This window comes from Eucalyptus grandis, chromosome 10 (genome assembly GCF_016545825.1).
Source record: "Eucalyptus grandis isolate ANBG69807.140 chromosome 10, ASM1654582v1, whole genome shotgun sequence".
In the NCBI taxonomy this organism is placed as follows: domain Eukaryota; kingdom Viridiplantae; phylum Streptophyta; class Magnoliopsida; order Myrtales; family Myrtaceae; genus Eucalyptus; species Eucalyptus grandis.
This window is the reverse complement of record NC_052621.1, coordinates 6270652-6292711: the sequence shown is the minus strand read 5'-3', so window position 1 is coordinate 6292711 and position 22060 is coordinate 6270652. Positions and strand designations below refer to the sequence as shown.

Sequence of the window (22060 nt, the reverse complement as noted above, 5' to 3'; positions counted from 1 at the left end):
TGCTCATCATTTTTCTGATTTTCTTCTTGTTTTTTGTCCAATGCCACGTAGGACTTGGACGTCTTTCTTGCTCATTACCGTCGCTGGCTCCATGCATATAAATAAGAAAATATCGGCACGCTTTCGTTCTTTATAACAGCGGTGGAGAATGCTTGGTCATTTTTGTCCTGTCTGTTTCCTTTTGGATTGTAGGAAACTTTTCAGCTAAAATCACAGCCGTCCATAATAAAGTTGGCGTGGCCCGCTGCGCATCCACGGCTCTAGTCGAAGCGACGCTGTGCATATTTTTGCTTAGCAATTCACGACATTCTTCTTCACCATAAGTGTGGAACGCTAGAAACTTGCCTAGAACTACGATAAGACAATCTCATTCAAGGAGGGCGTGAGATTACGTACATAAATTTAAGCATGACGAGGCATAAGGACGATTGACTTGGAATCTGATATAATGATACAAAACCACTCGACGGCCCCTACTAATAAATTGCAAAGCAATTCTTTTATGTACGTTCATCTATTCTCCATATGCTAAGACTGACATTTGGAACCAGGAAATTCAAAGATTTACAGTCACGCTAAATAGCTCGCACCATCCGTGAATCTTCCCAACAGCATGATGAAGTACATACTAGGAAAATTCTGGACAAAAGAGAGAACATTCACATGCTCCTTGACTTGAGTTGAACCTGAATCGTGAATGAAGCTACCCAAGAAAATGACTCGCACCTCAAGGAACCAGGAATTTAATTTCACCTCATGGCTTGAGCAGAAGAGAGGGAGGACCAATTGCCCTCGAGCTCGATGCTGCTGTCCGGAGTGATGCTCCCTCCCTTCAGGAAGCGTGAGTACCACTTGGCTGAGAGCTTCGGGTACCTCCTCAGCTCAGGGTCGTCCAAGTCCACATAGTACAGGCCATAGCCCGACCTGTACCCATCCAACAGCTCGAACACGTCTAGGAGGGACCATGTGAAGTAGCCTTTCGCATTCGAGCCATTCCTTCACAGGTCAAAGGGAAGAAGAAAGGTCAGAAAAATATGCACATTTGAATTGTAGAGTTACGGTGTTGGACTCAATGCATAGAGGATGTGTACCTCACTGTATCCAGCAGGACACTGATATGCTCCTGCAAATATTGAATTCTCGGCCAGTCCTCAAGTGACGTGTTTCTCTGCATCCTTTGACCTGCAAAGAGAACCAAAAGTTCCCACTTGTGTAACCACATTCCAGGGAAAGAATTGTAATCCAGAAACCTGAGTGGAATGTCGAAACAATATAATTTCTTATTCTTTCAGTAAATGCCAGCTTCGCCCTTTTCTCTCCATGGTTGACTCCTCTATCAAACCAGTCTCCTTGAACAATGCTCTGACAAAATAATTTACATGTCTTGATTGAAGTTTATAAACTCTTGACTTAACCATTTTGCTTACACATTTTTTAATTCAACTTGTCGACTATGAAAAGAAAGATCTCATGGTCTGAACTGGTGTGCTCATATTAAGTTGGAAGCTGGAAGTCAACATCATATTTGAACTGCCCACAGAGAGAGAGAGAGAGAGAGAGAGAGAGACCGTTTTCATAGATAAAAATGGGAGGGTTTCCATAATTTTGCTTGAATAACTCCAGCACGCCTTGCAGACCCCATGGAGTAAGTGGAAACTGAAACAAATGCATCAGCAATTTCACTTCTCAATAAAGTTAACTGATACTTCACTGCATCAACTTACCTCAAATGAAGGCGGAAATCTATTCATAAATGACGATGCATTTCCTTGCTTGTCTGCCATGGAAGAGAAAAGCCACTAGACTCTTCAGTAGATGAGAAGTTTTCAAGTAAATTTGTGGTAATTAAAATGTTGATCGATAATTCTCAAGAAACATTTTACTCAATTAAATGAGGTTTAGCATGCATAGATGGTCATTTATAAATAAAATGTGATGCTTAAAGTACCATGAGATCGAGATACTAAGTTTGGACGAAGTCGGCACTACGGGTGAAGATTGAATTGGTAAAAGAGCACATACATTTCCACTGTACAGCCATGTCTGTGAAATAGTCCCTCGGTTCAATGTTCAGGCTTTCTGGATTGTCCTTGACATAGTTTGCGCTGTAGAAATTGACTGCAAAGAAATCAAATGAACCCTTGACTCTTTGAGATTCGAGAGCAGTGAAGGAAGGGAGTCTTGATCCTGCATTATTCTTCATCACCTCAGGATAGTCCCCATACACCAGCGGTTCCACAAACCTGCAACAAAGATAAAACACCAAACTCAGTTTGAATTTCTACTGGATTACAACTACAAACTGCGGAAGAAAAACAAAGTCAAACCGTAGGGCAGGTTCAAAATTACTTAATGAACTGGACATTCTCAAACAAAATTAGTATCCCGAGATTTCCATAGATAATGGTCGTTGATGCAATCCAGAGGTCAAACACCCAGTTCAAGTTAGATTGATTTCAAAGGCAAGAAGATACAGAGCACACGTATATCAATCACTCACCAACCCATGAAAAAGTCAGTAACCCTTCGAGCTGCAATTACGTCTTCTGTTTTGTTTGTGAAAGGAACAGAGTAGAAACTCAGAAGGTTAAGCCCTATGTATCCCTTCTGTATGTTCTGCATACACGGAAACAGAAAAATGATCATTAGGCACGATATATTATCTGTTTTTACTGGGTTCTCCTTAAAATTATGAGAGAAACAAAAACTGTGATATTTTGCCAGCATACAATTTCACATTGAATTAGATTATATCGTATAGGTTGAATCCTAAAGCAGTTTTTTTTCTTACTGAGGTTGACTTAGGGAAAGTTCCCTAACATTAAGGGTGCGTTTGGTAACCATTTTGTTTCCGGGAACAATTTCTAATTAAAAATTATTATTTTTTTTTTATTTTGTCCCCGGGAAAAATTTCTAAGTATTTTAAGCCATTTGACAACTGTCCAAAATTTATGATTCTGGAATAAAATTGCGTTTGGTACTGTGCTCAAAATTTCTACTCCAAATCATTTTCTTTTACTTTTAAATAATTTTATTAGTTTTTTTCTTTCTCTTTCCTATTCTTCTTCTTCAAGTGGCTGGTCGCCGGGGCTGGCGACCTCACTGGAGCATTGCCGACAGTTGGGCAAGGCTCACCCAGCCCCACTAAGGCTTAGCCTTGCCGGTGGCCAAGCCAGGGCTGGGCGAGCCTCGCCGGTGGCTAGACTTGCCTCTGGCAAGCTTGCCCAACCTCGCCCTAGCCTGGCGAGCCTCTGGCAAGCTCGCCGGACCGGTTGCCGGCCACCGGCGGTGGACAACGGCGGACAACAATCGTGGCAATGACAGTAGATGAAGAAGAAAAAAATGACTTGATTCTTAGATTTGTACTCGGGAACAAGAATCAATATTTTTTTTATTCTTGATTCTTTTCCAAATCTATTTCCGAGAATAAAAAAAATAGAAATTTGTTCCCAGGAATAAAAGTTTTACCAAACATGATTATGTTCCAAAACTACTCCCGGGAACAAAAAATCAGAATCTGACACTGTTAGGATGATTACCAAATAGGCCCTAAAACAGTCAACTAAGTGGAAAAAAGAAACACGAACTTTTACCTGGTACTTTTTCCAATACAATCTGGTGGCCGATGCATGTGACAATAAGATATTGTGAGCTGCCAAGTATGGTTCCAATAACGAATCTCCTCTGGTGCAGTTAAGGAATCCAAATGGAGAAGAGCAACGGCTTGGCGGCATGAATCCGAGGTCATAACCAGCCATCGAGAAAATATTGGCCTCGTTGAAGGTTGTCCAGTATTTAACTCTGTCTCCGAATATTTTGAAACATACATCTGCATATTCCGCGAAATCTCTCCTGCATCAACATGAATCAGTCCAATGACGATAAAGATTCCTCTTACCAGCGCTTCATATGATGGAGCTGTAATTGAAGGAAAAGGAAGAAAATAGAAAAACTAGATGCAATCAGCGATCGTACACAATATTTCGACTTATCCATCCTCCATACTCATCTTCAAGAGCCTGTGGCAGATCAAAATGGTGCAGGGTCACGTGCGGTTCAATCCCTGGATGTGAAAATTAACTTGTTACTGTCCATTTGAGGTAGTTTTTCCTCTAATACACACGAAAACTGCAGAAAAAATGGGGCATAAGATAACATTAGTATGTGTAGAACGAGCTTTGGCTATCACCATGGCTGATCAGTTCATTGATGAGGTTGTTGTAGTACTGCAATCCCTTCGGATTCACAGAGCCTCTCCCATCTAAAAGAAGAAATATGATCAAATGGCAGAACAGATAAGAAACGGAGGCACCATTTGGAATAGAAAATCTACAGATAATGGGTGTTTGGTCATACTTGGGATGAGCCTTGACCATGAGATGGAAAACCGGTATGCGTCTAATCCCATTTCTGCCATGAGTTGGACATCTACCTGCATCACATATATCAAATAGGATTGGGGGATGGTGGGTTAATCCAAAATGAAGCAAATCTAAGTTAAGTTGTTTACCACTCATGATCACTATCTAACAGTAGTGAGAAAATACCAGGTATCAAATTGTAATGAGATGACTGGTAAGTACCTTGTATTTGTGATATTGATCACAGGCAATATCTCCATTTGCTCCGCTTGTAATCCCTGCAAGATGGAAAACCAGATAATTAGCAAAACTACAGCCATAAAACCCACATATTATGCCTGCTTAGCAATGAATTTTCAAGCTTTTGGCAATGAAAACATGGAACCTGCTTACAGAATCATGACAACTATTTTACTTTCCACTGCTTTTAAATGCTTCAAGAAATTTAGCTGCTTTAGATGCCCATCCTTGTTCATAAGGACTTCAGAGTTTGGTCAGACTCCACCAAACTGAAGCATAAAAGTGAAAAGAAAATTCATGTGCTGAAGGTTAAACTTTTCTCGAGTCCCCCAAGATATTCTAGTACATGATTCCACTAAACTGTTCATTTTCAAAACTTCAAATATCAACCTGAAATGTTCTTGACTCGCCTAAAGCTAAGCTCAATTGAGTACTTTTTCTTGAATAATAAAGAAATTTCTTTGATGTAACAAAATATTACCAAACTAGAGCCTGGGCAATCTTAAGAGCCAAGGCTCTTGGTGCAATTAAATTTGGCAAACCCAAAATCAATTTTCAGACCCCAAGTTGATCATAACATTAACTATGCAGCACTGTATTTCTCCTGACCTCACCCTAGAGGCCAGGAGTGAAACTTCCAAAGATCATTCAAAATATTTCTCCTGCCCACAAAACACAAAGGAGGAGTACCCAAATTGAAGAAAATCAACATGGTTGAAGTTCCTGTGAAAGAAAATCATTATATGAAAATAACAGGAAAGAAACTAGCCTGAGTCAGAGTGGGCCCAGGTGTCCATTATACTTGGAGTCCTCCCATCCTCATTTGCTGCTCCTTCGACCTTCCAAATTCCACAGCTTCAATCAAATTATTCTCTCTCTCTCTCTCTCTCTCTCTCTCTCTCTCTACACGAAAACACACTCATTGAAACAGAGGGAGCATGCACAGACCTGATAAGCTGAAGTGCCAGCACCAAACACAAAGCCAGGAGGAAAGTCGTATCTGCTGAACTCATAAGCACCATGGACCGTCTCTGCTATCACCAGACCCACTACCAAAAGCCGCAACAAGAAACCTAATTTCTTCGTCATCTTCTCTGTCCCGTATCTGGGTCTCCTTCAGAGATCACAGTCACACATCACCACAGGCACATCAATCACGCTCGTAATGCCTCTCTTCTCTGGTTGTAACAGCTATCATTCCCTTTCCTTTTCTTCTTCTCTCTTTATGGAAATCTTGTTTTGTCGTGCAGAAATGGAATCACCGTAAAGTAAAGGTCGAAAAGAGAAGTGACGGATTTGAATTGCAGGACAGAGAGAGAATCACGTCAGTATCTTTCTGGAGTTTCCTTGTCTCTTTTGTTATAACGCCACGTTTGACTTGGGCGCCTCTGTTGCTATCAAGCCTCTTGCCTTCGAATTTTCGGCCAACATTCTCATTGGCCCCCTGCTTTTATTGTAATAATTTGGTCGCCCGTCTGTTTCCGTCTTGTAATATGGGCCATGAATCCAGCCCAATATATTATTTACTTAAACCCAAAGTCAGCCCATGTCTCTTGCAAGCCCACAACCCATCTTCAATCATCTTCTTAATTTGTTGCCCACTCAAGCCAGCGGACATTTTTCACACCTTAAACTCCATCCATGTTTTTAATTGTCTCCCATGGCTATATGTCGGAGATTTTAATGAAGTCCTATATCAGTGGGGAAAAAGTTGGAAAGCATGAATTGGATCAATATAAAATGGTGATGTTTCAAGATTTTGTGAAGAGCAAGCAATGTGCCTACACATGGACTAATAATAGGGATGGAGCAGAACTTGTTAAAAAGAAACTTGATAGGGCTCTTTATAACTTAGATTGGAGAATTTCTTTATCAAATGCGAAGGCATTGGCATTTCCCTGCAATTGGTTCGGATCATAGCCCGATTTTTCTACATGCAGATTTAGTTAGGGTGAAGAGACAAAAGCTTTTTAGATTCAAAGTTTTCTGGATAGAAGATTTGAAGTATAAATAAGAGATTTATAGAGCTTGGAGGGTTGAGGAAGGTGACTAGATGAATATTGCTAACAAAACAAGGAAGGTCGTTGAAGAACTAAAGAGATGGAGCAGCAAAAAATTCAAAAATGCATCTCGTGAAATCAAATCTCTATTGTGAAGACTTATCAAGTTGACTAACAAGGCTGAAGGAAGTCCAAACCATGAAGAATATTGCCAAGATGTTGAGCATATTGAAAGCCTGTGGAGACAAGAAGAAATGTATGGGGCATGAGTTCAAGGATTAGTTGGATAAAATATGGGGACAAGATTAGAAAGTACCTTCCAATTAGGCGCAACAAAACCACTGGGACTAGACAGACTCAATGGATTATTTTACCCAAGCAATTGGTTGGAGATTCATGAGGATATATTCAGCATGGTAGATAACTTTTTCAGCCAAGGTATGTTTGATTCTAAGATAAATAAGACCCACATCATTCGCAAAGGTGATAGCAAATAGACTAAAACCTTGGCTCCTAGAAATCATATCCTAGGAAGAAAGTGCTTTCATCAAGGGTCGTCAAATACATAACAATATCTTTGTTGCTCACGAGGTGCTACATCAACTTAGAGCGAGAAAAAGAAAGCGGAAATTTTAGGCCGTTCCTAAATTAGATTTGCAAAAGGCCTATGATAGGATAGAACGAGATTTTCTATGTGATCGTATGCTGAAAATGGGCTTCTGTGAGAAATGGGTTGCATTGGTTAAAAAATGTATCTCCTCTGTATCACTTAGTGTAAGAATAAATGGGGAGTCGTGTGCTTATTTCCAATCAACTAGAGAAATTAGACAAAGCAACCCACTATATCCTATCTATTCATTCTTATGGCCAATGTCCTATTTTCTTTGATTTTGAAAGCTATAAAAGATGGGAGTCTTAAGAACATACAACTAAATCCAAATTGTCATACGCTTTCCCATCTCCTATTCGTAGACGATGCTATATTTTTCGTGGATGGCACAATTATCAAGGCTTAGAACTTAGCTAATGTCTTGTACCAGTATTGCTTTGCATCAAGATAGTCCATCAACCTCAATGAATTAGGAATTTTCTTCAGGAAAAACTGTCCTCAAGGCCTAAAACAAAATCTTGCAGCTAAATTAATGGTGCCAATTATTGAGAAAATGGGTAAATATCTAGGGATACCTTCTGACTGGGGATAATTTAAGAAACAAATGTTCTCCTGGATTCTTGCAAGAGTTGATAGGAAATTACAAGGTTGGAAAGAGAAATCGACATTGAAAGTAGGTAAAGAAATTCTACTTAAGATAGTAATCCAAGTGTTACCCTAATTTGCCATGTCTATCTTTAAATTCTCATATCAATTTGCAAGGCTATTGAAAGGAGAATAGCATTCTTCTGGTGGAAGCAAAACACAATGAAAAAAAGGCATAAATTAGAAAAGATGGGACATCTTAGAAACAAGAAAAGACTACGAGGGGTTAGGCTTCAGAGACCTAGCTGATTTTAATAAAGCAATGCTAGGAAAGCAAGCTTGAAGACTTAATCAAGATCCAAAAGCCATATGGAGTAGATTGTTAAGAGGAATTTATTTTCCTGGGGATGTTCTAGACAGTGAACAAAGGTTCACAACCCTCTTGTGAATGGCAAAACTTACTAATAGGAAGAGATATGATTGAGCCAGAAATTAAATAGGAGATTGGTGATGGCAACAAGAGCACAATCAGAAAGGATAGATGACCAATCTCAGGCAAAATAGGAGGGCTAGCAGATCAAAATGAACCTTAGTTGGTAGCGGAATTAATTAACCATAATGAAAGGGGATGGAACATTCAGCTGCTATAGGAGACATTCAAGAAAAGGATTATGAAAAAAATCTCATCTACGCTGCTAAGTGTAACAACTAGACTAGACAATATGATACGGACGGCAAACAATTCAAGCTCCTACATGGTGAAGAGTGGATACAGCAAAATTTGAGATTCAACGAGACGTCTAATGGTAAATCAACCATCTACATTGTACTAAACTCCAAAGAAACTATGGATTGATATATGGAAACTCAAAACCTACCACAAAGTCAAATTTTTTCTATTGAGTGTGTGCAACAGTGCCTTACCTACCAAGGAAAATTTACACAAGAGGAAGATTTTACCTAAGCAAGAGTGTCCCTTGTGCGGTCAAGGTCTAAAGTCTACAAAACACACCTTCATCTTGTCCCTAGACGAAGGCGATCTAGGCAAGCAACAAAATTAGTGCAAACACATCTCCAGAAATTAGCAATCGAATGGATCAATGGGTATGGGTAGAATATAACCGAAAGAACAACCTCACAAGCAAAAGCCTTGTTTGCTGAAGCAATTTGGAGAGTATGGAAGGCTCGGAACGCGTGGATCTTCAAAGCACAAAGTCCCAACCCAAGCTCAATCATAGACGAAGTATACTTGTTGACACAAGGGAAAAGAAGCACAAACAGAGAAGAAATACCCTTTTCAGCAACAATGACAACAAGATTGCAAGCTCAAATCTACTACAAGATCAACATGGATAGCTCCTGAAGTAGGCCAAATCCGGAAGGAACGGTGGCAAGGGTCCGCCAAAACAAGGACGAAGCTCTCTTCAACAGATTTAGAAGTCGCATCTTCGCCCCATCAACCCTAGTCGTCAAAACCCTAAAAATAATGGAAGCCTTGCTCTGGTTGAAATGGAAGAGTTGCACACGAACTAAACAAGATGAAGTTGTACTTGCTATTGGTAAGACAAGGGTGTTATTGTCACGCCCTGAACCTCGAGCGCGTGCATATCCCTCGATGGTCGATCAAATTGCGATGTTCCCAGGACTCGTCGCCAATAGGGGTGAGTGGGTCCAGGGTGGTTAGGGTCTAGACCTGAACCCTGTTCCCTACTCTGTTATAACCGGTTCTCATTTTTTGGACCATGTTCCCTACCCTGTTTTCATTGGACTCTGTTCCCGGCCCACCCTGTTTTTCCGGTCCGGGAACAGGGTTGACCCTGTTTATATTGAAACTTGTTTTGCATAAAAATTAACCTTAGAAAAGCAAGTCTAGATGAGTTATCTGCTGAAACAAAAAGGTCGGACCAAGCACATCCTTCGACCAAACTCATTGGGAACATGTATAAAATTTGGACTCCCCTTGAAGAAAACAACCAAGTATATAATTCGACTATCTCGCATCCCCATATCCCACAAGATACATCGAGTTTCTCATATTCCAGTAATATACAAGCTAGCAATTTAGCCAATTAACTAGTTGTAATACAATTTTTGGTTGATCACATATCAACCTTGTCCTTCATGTGCTCGATCTTCTTCTCCTTCTTCGGCCTTGCGTTCCACGTGGTACAAAATCTTTGACAAAAACCTAAAATTCATATATAAAGAAAAATCAACAAGAATCCATATTCTAGGATTTAATAAAGTCTATTTACTTACCACAAAATTGTAGTTTCGGCAAAATGAAGTTTATTTTCCAATGATAATGTCCTTGGTAAGACAATCCAAATCTATAAAAAAGAAAAAAGAAAAAAAGAGAGATTAAATAAGGCATGCACTTAATAGATAGTTATGCGAATGAATTACAAAATACAAAGAAATATATATAACTTACCCGCCTCAAATTGTTCCGCATTCTCGATGCACTCTTCAACATTAATTGGCATGCAAACAGCTCTCAACTAATCTTGAGTACAAATTAAACCTTCCACCACTCTAGAAGTCAAAGAACTTCGAAAGCCATCAAGTACACATTCCGATGTATTAAAAGCCGACTCTGAAGCAACGATAGTCACGGGAATAGACAAAACATCTCGAGCCATCAAAGATACGATTTCATATTTTGACTCAGTAATCTTCCACCACATCAAAAGATCAATAGTAAGGATATCTTCACTTTCAGCTTCAAGATACCGATCAAGCTCAGATTTGCTTTCATCCAACACTTTTTTCTTTGCATGGAGAAAGCTTTTGTGCCAAGCATCGAATTCACAATCATTGTCATCAATATCAACATTAGAAGCACTACTACTGTTACTCACACTTGAATCACCAAATTTTCCTTTACTAGAAGAGCCAACAAAAGATTGCCATAAGATTTATACAAATTCTCCAAGGCGACCTTCACCTTATCACGCATCTCATCAATTTTTGCTTCATCATCATAGATTTGTTCAAAACAAAACTTTACATAGTTCAACTTCTTTGTAGGATCCAATGCAATCGCAATCAATGCCATCATATTAACTTTATCCAAACTCCCATAATACTTGTCAAACTTCTCTTTCATTTTTAAACCCATAGCTTAAAGCTTTGGGTCTAAAGAATTCGCCACATTATTCAAATACTTGTACAACTTAGCTATCTACTCAAAATAATGATTTGAAGTAACATATGAACTACCCGACATCCTTTTGGTTGCATCATAAAACTGTCTCAGAAATTTAGAAAGAATGATGGCATTTTCTCAATCTTCATCTTTAGGAGGATCATTGTCAATTTCCCTTAAGAAATATAAATCTTCTTCTTCCATTCTTTTAAAAGCTTTCTTAAACTTTATGGCGGTGTCTAACATCATGTAAGTGGAGTTCCATCTAGTGGCAACATCAAGACAGACCGAACCATTATATGCAATCCTCTCACTCTCAATGCAACCTTCGAAAGTCTTAACTCTAGCCGAAGAACTCCTCACATACCTAACCATGTTTCGGATGCGTGCAATATAATCACGCACCTCATTCAATCCGTCTCTTACTATCAAGTTAAGTATATGAGCAGTGCATCTCATATGTAAAGCATCACCATTCAAAATCAAAAATCATTCTTCTGAAAATTCATTTGAACTTGCATTATCCACTATTATTGTGGACACCTTCCACCTTCCTTTCTATTCCCCAATCATAAATGCATTTCCCCACCATTTTACCAATCTCCTTATCCTTGTGACTATGCATCATCACAAAATTGATTATTCTTTTTTGCAACTGTCAATTTTCATCAATATAATGTACAGTAAGACACAAATAGTTCAAGTTTTGAATGGAACTCCACATATCCATTGTGAGTGCAATTCTAGATTTAAGCTTACCAAAGTAAGCTTTCAAACAAGTCCTTTCACTCAGATATAACTTCATACAATCTCTTGCCATTATAAATCGTGAAAGATGATGGAAAAGAGGTTGTAATTCAGTAACAAAATCCCGAAAACCAACATACTCAACCATGGAAAATGGCTGCTTATCAATAATAATCATTCGAGCAAACATATGCCTACAACGTTCTTGATCAAACTTCCATGTCGTTAAGACACTATCACTAGTAGTATTTTCCCCAACCTCGCCAACTACACTTTTGTCACGTGATGCAAACAACATTTGCTTTTTATCTGTGCGAGGATACTTTTTGCACTTTCTCAAGTGCTTCCACATAGTAGAGGTTACATGATCAACATTATACACATAATCCATCCCGCAATGAATGCATTTCATCTTAACTGTTTTCTGTGTTTTCTCATCTATAATTCTCGAAAAATGATCCCAACAATCTGATTGATTAGCTTGCTTTTTACCCGAAGCAATATGAGAGTTAGGTACCCTCACCTTGTTTGTCGCGCCCATGGTTGCATATTCCACTTCATTAGCTCCATGGAATGGCAATTCCATGAGTGGACTTATTTCATCATGCCCCTCTACTTCTATTGATATGTCTTTATCTTGATCCATTAACTGAAAACTGAAAAATATATATATATATATATAACATTAGGATTCCACAAAAACATATTAGTTTTCATAGTAAATCAAATCTCTCAACATAACTTTGGAGATAGAAAGTAATTCATTCATCCCAAGAAGTCATTCGTAGTTGGATTTATAATATATTTCACACTTTTATGTCTAAAAGTTATCACAAACAATGCATCAACGACATCGAACAAACACAACGGTATCCAAATAAACTCTAAAAAACACCTCATATATGTCAAGTTATAAAGTACAAATGTCGGGAAGAAATTGCACCCATTTCAAGCTGAAATGAAGCCTCCAATCTCAAGATGATCCAAACATTTTGGAACCCATACTTACAATAGTTAAAACTAGTGCATGATTCCAAGCCTTAGGTTTCTCCTTCTACTTATTTTCAAATTTATAATATATTTCACACTTTTATCTTAGTAAATTTTTTCTTGGAAGGTCTCGCTTTGTCTTGGAGTTTATAATGTATTTCACACTTTTATCTTATAATCGCCCAACTTTGGACGATTGCACGGCTACAACTCTCAAGGCTTACCACCAAGAGGTTTGTCATCTAAAGGTTATGAACATATAAAACACTGCATCAAAACCTTACCTTCATTTTCATGACAAGCAAGCTAAACAAATAGTTAAATGAACAATGTTCCTGGTCTAAAACAGTACATATCACAAAGAAAAGTCATCTCTGGAAGAGATATTTAAGAGCTATCCAATGCCAAATGGAAGTAAGACTCGGCTGCAACAAAGATAATAAAAACACCCACCACTAAAATGGAAACCCATCAAACCCAAGGTCTTTTCTTAAAGTTTCCATCCGCATATTTTTACCCATTATAACATGCACTACATCATACAGTCACGACTTCTCACTAGAGCATCTGACAGCCTTAATGAGTTTGTCTTATATTAAACAACAAAGATTCTCTCACACTAAAGCAATATCTAGTCAATGAACCACTAAATCAGTGAGGTCGCCATAGTCATGTACAACTAGGAACAAACAAGGTCAATTCAATACACTTTACAATCACTCCTTCACTCCCATCAAGTAGTTATAGCTTACCAAAGTATCAGCCTTCTAAGATCCATCACTGGAATAAGATCCATCACTGGAATACTGAAGGAGTAATAAAGACATTCTGACAATATCATAACTTGGCTTCAGGTACAAAAAAAGGAACATAACATTAATGTAAGTACATATAATATTAATGGCAACGCACGAGCGAAGAGAAAATTAAATCCACAAATCAATACCAGTTTTATGTTCTATATTCTAGAGCAATCGGACGGAACAAAAGATAAGCTGATCGATAGTTACTCTCAATAGCGAAACCCAATGGCAACGAGCCGTTGAAATGCGCGGCATTGACCACCTATCACAAGCCCTGATCCCTTGAAATCTTTGATCGAAGTGATGGAGTCGAGAAATAGAAACTCGAGTTGCGGCGTTTTGGCCAAACCAAAAAAAAAAAAAAAAAGCAGGGGTGGTTGGGGGAGCTCACCAGGATACGAGCGGCGAGGGAGTGAGAAGGGCCACGGGAGGAGAGGGAGTTGAGGGCGACCTCGGCGGCGGAGTGCTCGGCCTGGCGGAGCTGGGCTGTCGGCGGTAGAGGCGTCGCTCGGGAGTAGGCTCGGAGTAGATCTATTGGGCGTCGGAGCAAATCTGTCGGGCGTCGAGTAGAGAAGGACCCAACAGTAGGGAGGTTATGGTGCAGGGCTTGGACGGACGGGGCGAGGACGAAATCGCGCAGAACGGCGGCTTTTGGCGTCGGTCGCGAGGCGGTGGCGCCCGGAGGTGGTGAGCGAACCAGCGGACGTTGGCAACGGGGCTCGGGCGGAGCGGCGAGGTAGCGGCGGCTTCGCGAAGGGGGCGGCGGTAGATCGGCGAGGGGGAGCTCGGGAAACAGCGTGCGGTGAGATCTGCGGGTCAGGGGCGTCGGTGAGGCAACATCAGCAGGTGGAATGGCAAGATTGAACGGAGGCAGCGTCGGCGCTCGGGTGCGAGCTTGGCGGGGGTCAGCAGCTTCGTGATTTCGGGAAGCGAGGGCAGTTCAGCAGCTTTGTGAACGAGACCGTCGACTCCTCGTCGGGCCGAAGGAGGTCCCGCCATAGGGCGAAGGCGACGGAGAGCCTGAACGCGCCGGACGGCGAGAAGACGACGCGCGGGACGCCGCGGTCGCGGGCGAAGCGGTGGGTCCACCCAAGGAAGAAGTCAGAGACGACCGCGTAGGGCGAGGAGGGGTGGGACTCGAATCACCAGGAGAGGAGTGGGAGGTGGAGGGCGCGGATTTTGGCGACGAAGCACACCCGCGGCGGGTGTGGCGCGGCAGGGGGCTCTGGGGAAGGCAAGACAAGAGGCTGGAGCGAGGAGGAGGAGGCAAGGAAGGGGTCAAGCAAGTGGAGGTTGTCGGGGTGATGACGATAGTGACGGTGATGGCGGGCGGGGGCGGGGCGGGGTGGAGGAGGAGCTTGGCGGCGGTGGTGCGAGCACGAGGGGAACGACGGCGTTGGCTTCGCGATTTTGGGAGAGGAGCTCAGTGAAGTCTGGTTCTCTGCGTCTGCGCCTCTACGGGTAAAGATAGAAATAAAATTAGGGTTTTTGGCGTAAACCGATTCTCCAACCGGTTCCCAAACCGTCCGATCGAACCGGTTCCGGGTGGGTAATCCCTCGGAACTAGTTCCGGACCGGTTTAAACAGGTTCGAGTTTTGGGAACCGGTTCCCGGCCCGTTTTAACCGGAATCGATTCCCAACCCTATTTTCCGGGTGGGCCGGACCGGGAGCCGAGTAAAACCCGGTCCCGGTTGCACACCCTAGTCGCCGATCTATTCCTTTTATGCACATACGGAAGTAAATTAAACAATCTCCAGACGACGACAACAACAAACAAACATAGGATAGAAAATCAAGATAACCGATTTAAACCAAACACACTTTTAAACACATCCGATTTATACACAGAAGGTCTAACTCAAAAAGAAATCTCTAGGTCATCTACACTCTGGAACCTTCAGCCTTGGGCTCTGGATCCTCCACGCTACGGCCCTAAAATTGGTAATCCATGACGGGGTGAGATAAAAATCTCAGAAAGCCTACACCATAAACCTTGACTAGGAAGAAATAATACAGAGCGAGTGCGGGACACGCAGGTGCCATGCAAGACGCACGACACTTAAGTCTTGCCATAACTTTAAAATGGTACACTTAAGTGCCATCATCGGAGTAAAATGGGACACTTAAGTGCCACTCCGCGAAAATCCGGCCAAATGGCTGACGTGGCGACTTTCGAAGCGAGCTCGGTCCCAAACGGCGTCGTTTTGCACGCGACGTGGCGGAGAAAATGCAAAACGACGCCGTTTCGCGTCTATGTGTAAATAATAGTATATAAATTAATTAAATTAGATTTAAAATATTCAAAAAATTTAAAAAAAAAATAAGAAAAATTTAAAAAAATTTTAAAAATTAAGAAAAATTTTAAAAATTAAGAAAAAAATTTAAAAATTAAGAAAATTTAAAAATTTAAAAAATTAAGAAAAATTTTAAAAATGTTAAAATTTTTAAAATTTTAAAAAATAAGAAAAATTAAAAAATTAAAAAATTAAGAAAATTTTAAAAAATTTTAAAAATTTAAAAAAATTTAAAAAAATTTAAAAATTTTAAAAAATTAAGAAAATTTAAAAAAAATTTAAAAAAATTAAGAAAATTTAATTTTTTTAAATTAAGAAAATTTTAATTTTTTTTTAATTTAAGAAAATTTTAAAATTTTTAAAAATTAAGAAAATTTTTAAAAAATTAAAATTAAAAAAAATTATAAAAAGTGGGGAGTGGGAGGCCGAATGGGGCGGCTCCCTTGCCGCCACCGCCGGCTCCCTCACCGCCGCCACCTCCGCCGCCGCTCCCCCCCCTTTTTTTAAATTTTCTTATTATTATTTTTTAAATTTTTAAAATTTTTTAAAATTAAAATTTTAAATTTTATTATTTTCTTAAATTTTTAATTTTTTAAAAAAAAAATTTTAAAATTTTTTTTTAAAATTTTTTAAATTTTAAAATTTTTTTAAAATTTTTAAATTTTTAAAATTAAAATTTTTAAAATTTGTTTTTTTTTTTTTTTAATTTTTTAATTTTTTAAAATTAAAATTTTTAAAATAAAAATTTTTAAAATTTTCTTTTTTTTAAAATTTTTTTTTAAAATTTTTAAAATTTTCTTATTTTTAAAATTTTTTAATTTTTTAAAATTAAAATTTTTAAAATTTTCTTATTTTTTAAAATTTTTTAATTTTTTAAAATTAAAATTTTTAAAATTTTCTTTTTTAAAAAAAGTTTTAAAATTTTTAAAATTAAAACTTTTAATTTTTAATTTTTTTTTTAATTTTTATCTTTGATTTGGAGCTCCGAGCGAACCACGTAGGCAAAAAATAATAATAAAATATTGCCACGTAGGATTCCAAGGGTCGCCGGAGGTGGCATAAGTGTCCCACTCGAAAAAAAGTGGCACTTAAGTGTCGGAGTTTTGAAGTTACGCACTTAAGTGTCGGCGTGCTTGATTATGGCTTGCCTAGAGGCAGCCTAAGCATACATCAAATGAGAATTACCTTGTTTCAGCACCTCCCTGCACATCAGTACAGCTCATATCATATATGCATACCGTAAATGCACTCAATAATTAGAACGCTTCAACTCATTTATCAATCAATCATAGGGGTCCCAATTATAAGGCTAAATCGTTAAGACACGTCACATTCCGTGCCACACAATTTTGTCCCATAATCAGGCGCGATCATCTTACTTAGTCAAACGTTTCAATTAATTACAACCCAACGGGCACGGCTGACTCAACAGTCAGCTGTCATCCGGCATAACCAAGCGTTGTCTCGCTTCGTCAAACATGGCAACGTCTACCTCTAGACAACATTCCACATAGGAGCATCGGTCCAGCCTCCATTGCGATTGGCATCCGTTGTCAGGGACATTCCACATAGGAGAATCGCCCACCGACGCACATTGGGTGACGGGTTCTCATAGCGTTCACACGCACATCCAATCTCGGCCAAGGATATCGTGATTTGCACTCAAATGTCTCAATTTAAATAATGTGCTTAGCATATTTTCTTTATATTAAAAATACCCGATAAAATAGGTGTGCGTGAACACATAGTCAAATCGAACTATAAAGCGCGATATCTCATCATTTTAAAATTCCATGACTTTATATAGTACTAAAAATATTTTTGGCGTCAAAACCCAACACCCGGTATTTTTCTAATTAAATACTAAAATTTCATATTTTTGAAACAATAAATCAAAAATCCTCAATCAGCATCCAATTACACAATTTAACACTTAATTGTACAAACTAGCATCGCGACAATTAGTACGAAATTCTGACAACTGATTATCCCGGTATAATTTCCACTAATTAATAAATAGTTAATAAATTAAAAAATAATTAAATAAATTACTAATTAATCCACCTAGGCTAATTTAACCACCTAATTGAACTAATTAAGTTACTCTAATCAACCTAGCTACATAATAACCTACTAAAGTAACTAATTATAATAACTAACCACCTAATTGACCTATCTAACTAATCTAATTAACTAAACAAGCTAAATAAATACACTAATCTTACTTAGGCTAATCTAAACCTCTCATAAGCATAATTAACCTCCTAATTAAGGTTTAAAAAGTAAACTCACCGGTTTAGTGAACCAATGAGTTCACGGCGACAATGACGCGCAGAGGCGAGCAAGACTCGGGCCTACAACGACGCCAAAAGAGGGCTGGACCGGGCTGAGAAAGCCCACGAGGCCCACGGTTGGGCTGCTCAGTTCTAGTTTTGGGCCAAGCTAGTTTTGCTGATTCGCAGTTGGGCTCGGTTGAGCTAGACTTGGTGTGAGGATGGCGGCCGGTCAAGGGGTTGGTCACGAGCCGTGACTAGAACAGTTGGGCGGATTGGTGGCTGTGCGTGAGGAGAAACAACAAAGGAGCAACTTCGGGTGGTGGCGTCACTATTGGGATAAGGGATGAAATGGTGAAGTGCATGGCGGAGTCAGCTTCATGAGGTGCTACTGGGGTTGACTCGGTGGGGGTGATGACGCAAGGAGGAGTCAGGTCGGTCAGTGGACGCTGGGGCAATGAAGTGGAGATGACATGCGGCAAGGGCAGAGGGGAAAGTGGGCTGGTGAAGTTGCGTGAGGTGAAAAGGGAAAAGCAATCATGCGGGAGGGAAATGAAAAAAGAGGCGAAGCCGTGAAGGAGGGGGATCAAGCTGCTTGGCGTGCGAGAGAAGCTAAAGAGAGGGGGAAAGTCAAACAAAAATATCCAATTCATCAATGCTTGGTCCCCTAGTACTTTCTTGCATATTACTCCCACAAATAGCCAAATTTTGGACAGCAAAAATGGCAATTCTCTCTCCCATCCGAATTCTTTTCTTTTTCCGAAATGTTTGAAATTCAATTTTTCGAAAAATCTCAAACTCGATGAAATTTCGCTGAAAGACGAGATGATGTCCTATAAATGAATTGTGACATGCTCGAATGTCCAATTCCTGAAACTAAATTCAATTTCATGGTTAATTTCAACCGGACATGATTTTAGCGTAACCTAACTTCTTGGGTAGTTTTTAGGAATTTTTAGCGCAATTGACCCGTAGTTGATAATTTTCGATCTACATTGTGCATCTCCGACTTATAGGCGACTCTCGGTTGTCATAAAAATCTCAAGGTTTCAAATACGGACATAGAGTATGAAAACGACAGAAAAATCGGTTTAGTACCGTTTGACATGAATTTTGCAACCAAGTGGAATCACCCACACTTTAATTACATGCATTTGTCGAAATGACCTATCTTCGGTCTCTAATCGATTTTAATGGTGCCGTATTGACTTTTGCAGATTAGCACGGTCGAGCAGTCGATTTCTGATCGAATTCTCAAGTTGGTCGCATTTAGATTTCTTAACGGCTTCACCCGATAAACTAGTTATTTCGTGAGTGACCAACTCAGAGAAAAATGCTATAGGCACGTCAATAAAAATCCCAATTCATTTAGTTAAAAACAAAATCGAAAATTAGGATGTCATAGTTATCTTCGAATTGCCTATCTACAATGGACTTCATAATGGAGCAAGCAGAGCCATTATGGGCTACTTAATCGGTCATCAATGACTGCAAATCTCTATTGGGCCAACTCAAAGATGTTATCCTTTGTTTTGAGCTGAGAATATACAATCAAGAGGTTAACTAGGTCTTTAAAGCCTACCTAGATGCTTCTCTCTCGAAGAATTGGATTGTTAATCCCCCTAATTCCCTTTTGTTGATTTTATGTTTAGATATTGAATCCTTGAGTTAGTCCTAAAATATCATTAAAAAAAAAATCAGCGGATAGAATGCAGACAAAAAGGAGGGGAGCTCATGGAAGAGAAAGGAGGAAGTAGAAGGAAAGTTTTTTTTTTTTTTTTTTTTTTTTTTTTTGCATGTGACAATTCGAATGCCTTGACAGCTCGATTTAACATTGTTTTGTAACGCCGGTAAGTGATCGAAGTCTCTAATTGTCTATTCAAAGGAATCGTCAAAAATTAGGGCTAGGAATTTAGAATTAGGCTGATTATAAGTTGCTGCTTTTGACTAGAGAGTTTTCATATAGCATATTTATATAGACACGATAATTTAGGATGTTATGAATCTATGCAATTTACAAATCTCAATTTGAGCTTACGATTTGCCCAGAACGGAATTTTCAAGTTCGGCGCGCATTCTAGACAAAGTTCCAAACGGTAACTTTTGAGCCGAATTATGGTTGTTTTTATGAGGTATTAAGGAGGCCGAGTTGGGTTTCTTATAATATGTTGAAATGGCTTTCTAAAGATTATAAGTTGGCTTGAAATGAAAATTTATGGAGGAAGTTATGGCACGAAGAAGTTTAATGCGCGAGCCGAGCTTAGTGGACAATAATAGGTTTTCACTAGAAGCGAGCTTTTCATTGACATGTGGGTATCATTTTATTGACAAATAGACATAATATAGTCGAGTCGCTCATTAGAATATCATTTACTTGTTCTTTTGATATTGTTTTTCAATCACTTATTAGGAATTCAAGTGCGTTGACTCGAATAACCGCCATGGTCGAGTGTTGGCTTTCCCATATGAGTGGCACTATTTCTTCTTTATATTTTAAACTTGTATTTTGAAAAAAAAAAAATATGGATTATATATGCTATGAGTTGATAAATAGTATCTTTTGTTTCAAAAAAAAGGATCAAGCTTTTACTGTCATTATGTTGTTTGAAAGAGAGAGTTATCATCAACTTCAGTTTGAATGATTGTCTAGAAATAGTTTGTGAAACCCTTAATCTTGAAAAGTTTGTGATTCTTGAGGAACAATTTGATATTTATAAATCAAGTGCCTGAATTATGAAATAACTCTCATTTTGATTGTGGATTATTGGATATTTGTGATTGATGCTTAATGGCCAGTGTCTCTATGAATCCTAAGGGGTGTGTAGTTATGTCATATTAGTCTAGGATATCATTGTAGGCCGAGCTACCGACTAATAATAAGTGAAGACCTAACTAGGGGGAATTTTGGTCGTCTTGTCACAGCATTACGCATGACAATAGATAGACATTTAAGCATGGATTGGTCAATTGAGTGAACCATTGATATGTGATTTAAGTTTGGTCGATGAAATGGATTATCAACATGTGGTTTGATGAAATTAATTAATGGAATAGACCATTGACATCAATGAAATAGACCATTGACGCATATTTTTATAAGTTGAGCAATGGACTGGACCATTGGTGTCTTGGGTATTTGTGTTATGAATATATTATGTTTAAAGTGAGTTATGGTTGTGTTTTAAATGTATATAGTGATTTCTCAATCCGTTTAAAAGAAATATATTACTCATCGAGCTATGGTAGCTCATTCCTCTTATCTATTTGTTTTTCAGGCTTTCCAGCGAGCCGCAATTAAGTGTGAATGTTTGTTTCAAGGAGGACATTTTGGTAACGGGAACTTTTTGGACATGAGCTGTGCATAGTTGATGAGTTAGTTTTATGGAGATGTATATGTCATATTGGTGGTTTATAGAAAGATCGGATATGGTAACCAAATGCCTTTTGTCAAATGTATATATGTTGATGCCGGACTAAATTCTGGTTATATTGAGGCTACGTCCTTTAGAGAAAAGAGCCGTGCCATGCCCTTATTCTTGTTGACATGTTTTGACGGCAGGGGATTCTCCGGTGAAATCAAAGCCGTCCATAACGGAGTAGGCAAGCCCGGAGGCGAACCCACGGCTCCTGTTGAAGCGACGTCGTGCATCTTTTTGCTCAGCAGCTGTCCCCACGTTCTTTCAGCACCATATTCGTGGAACGCTAGAAACTGGCCAAAGAATACGGATTTGAATTGCAGGCAAGACAGAGAGATGCTCATTATTTTTCTGATTTTCTTCTTGTTTTTTGTCCAAGGCCACGTAGGACTTGGACGTCTTACCTGCGCGTTACCGTCGTTGGCTCCATGCGATGCATATACGTAAGAAAAAATCGGCACGCTTTCGTTCTTTATAACAGCGGAGGAAAATACTTCGGTCATTTTTGGCCTGTCAGTTTCTGCTTGGACTGTAAAAAATTCTTCAGCTAAATCAAAGCCGTCCATAAGGGACACGGCATGTCCCGCGGTGC

The 22060-nt window shown here is 39.2% G+C and overlaps 1 protein-coding gene across 1 annotated transcript; it reads right to left on the bottom strand.

Annotated features, from left to right (window-relative positions):
* Nucleotides 1-370: 370 nt before the first annotated feature.
* On the bottom strand, nt 371-5988 carry LOC104421429 (beta-glucosidase 11-like). The gene is made up of 13 exons (XM_039303703.1): nt 5550-5988; nt 5371-5440; nt 4584-4639; nt 4357-4432; nt 4190-4261; nt 3976-4063; nt 3594-3852; nt 2501-2616; nt 2023-2243; nt 1725-1777; nt 1569-1656; nt 1092-1182; nt 371-996 (listed from the first exon to the last, which is right to left on the bottom strand). Exons 1-13 carry the CDS (start codon nt 5688-5690, stop codon nt 750-752), a joined length of 1578 nt encoding a protein of 525 aa, XP_039159637.1. The 5' UTR covers nt 5691-5988; the 3' UTR covers nt 371-749.
* Nucleotides 5989-22060: the final 16072 nt, after the last annotated feature.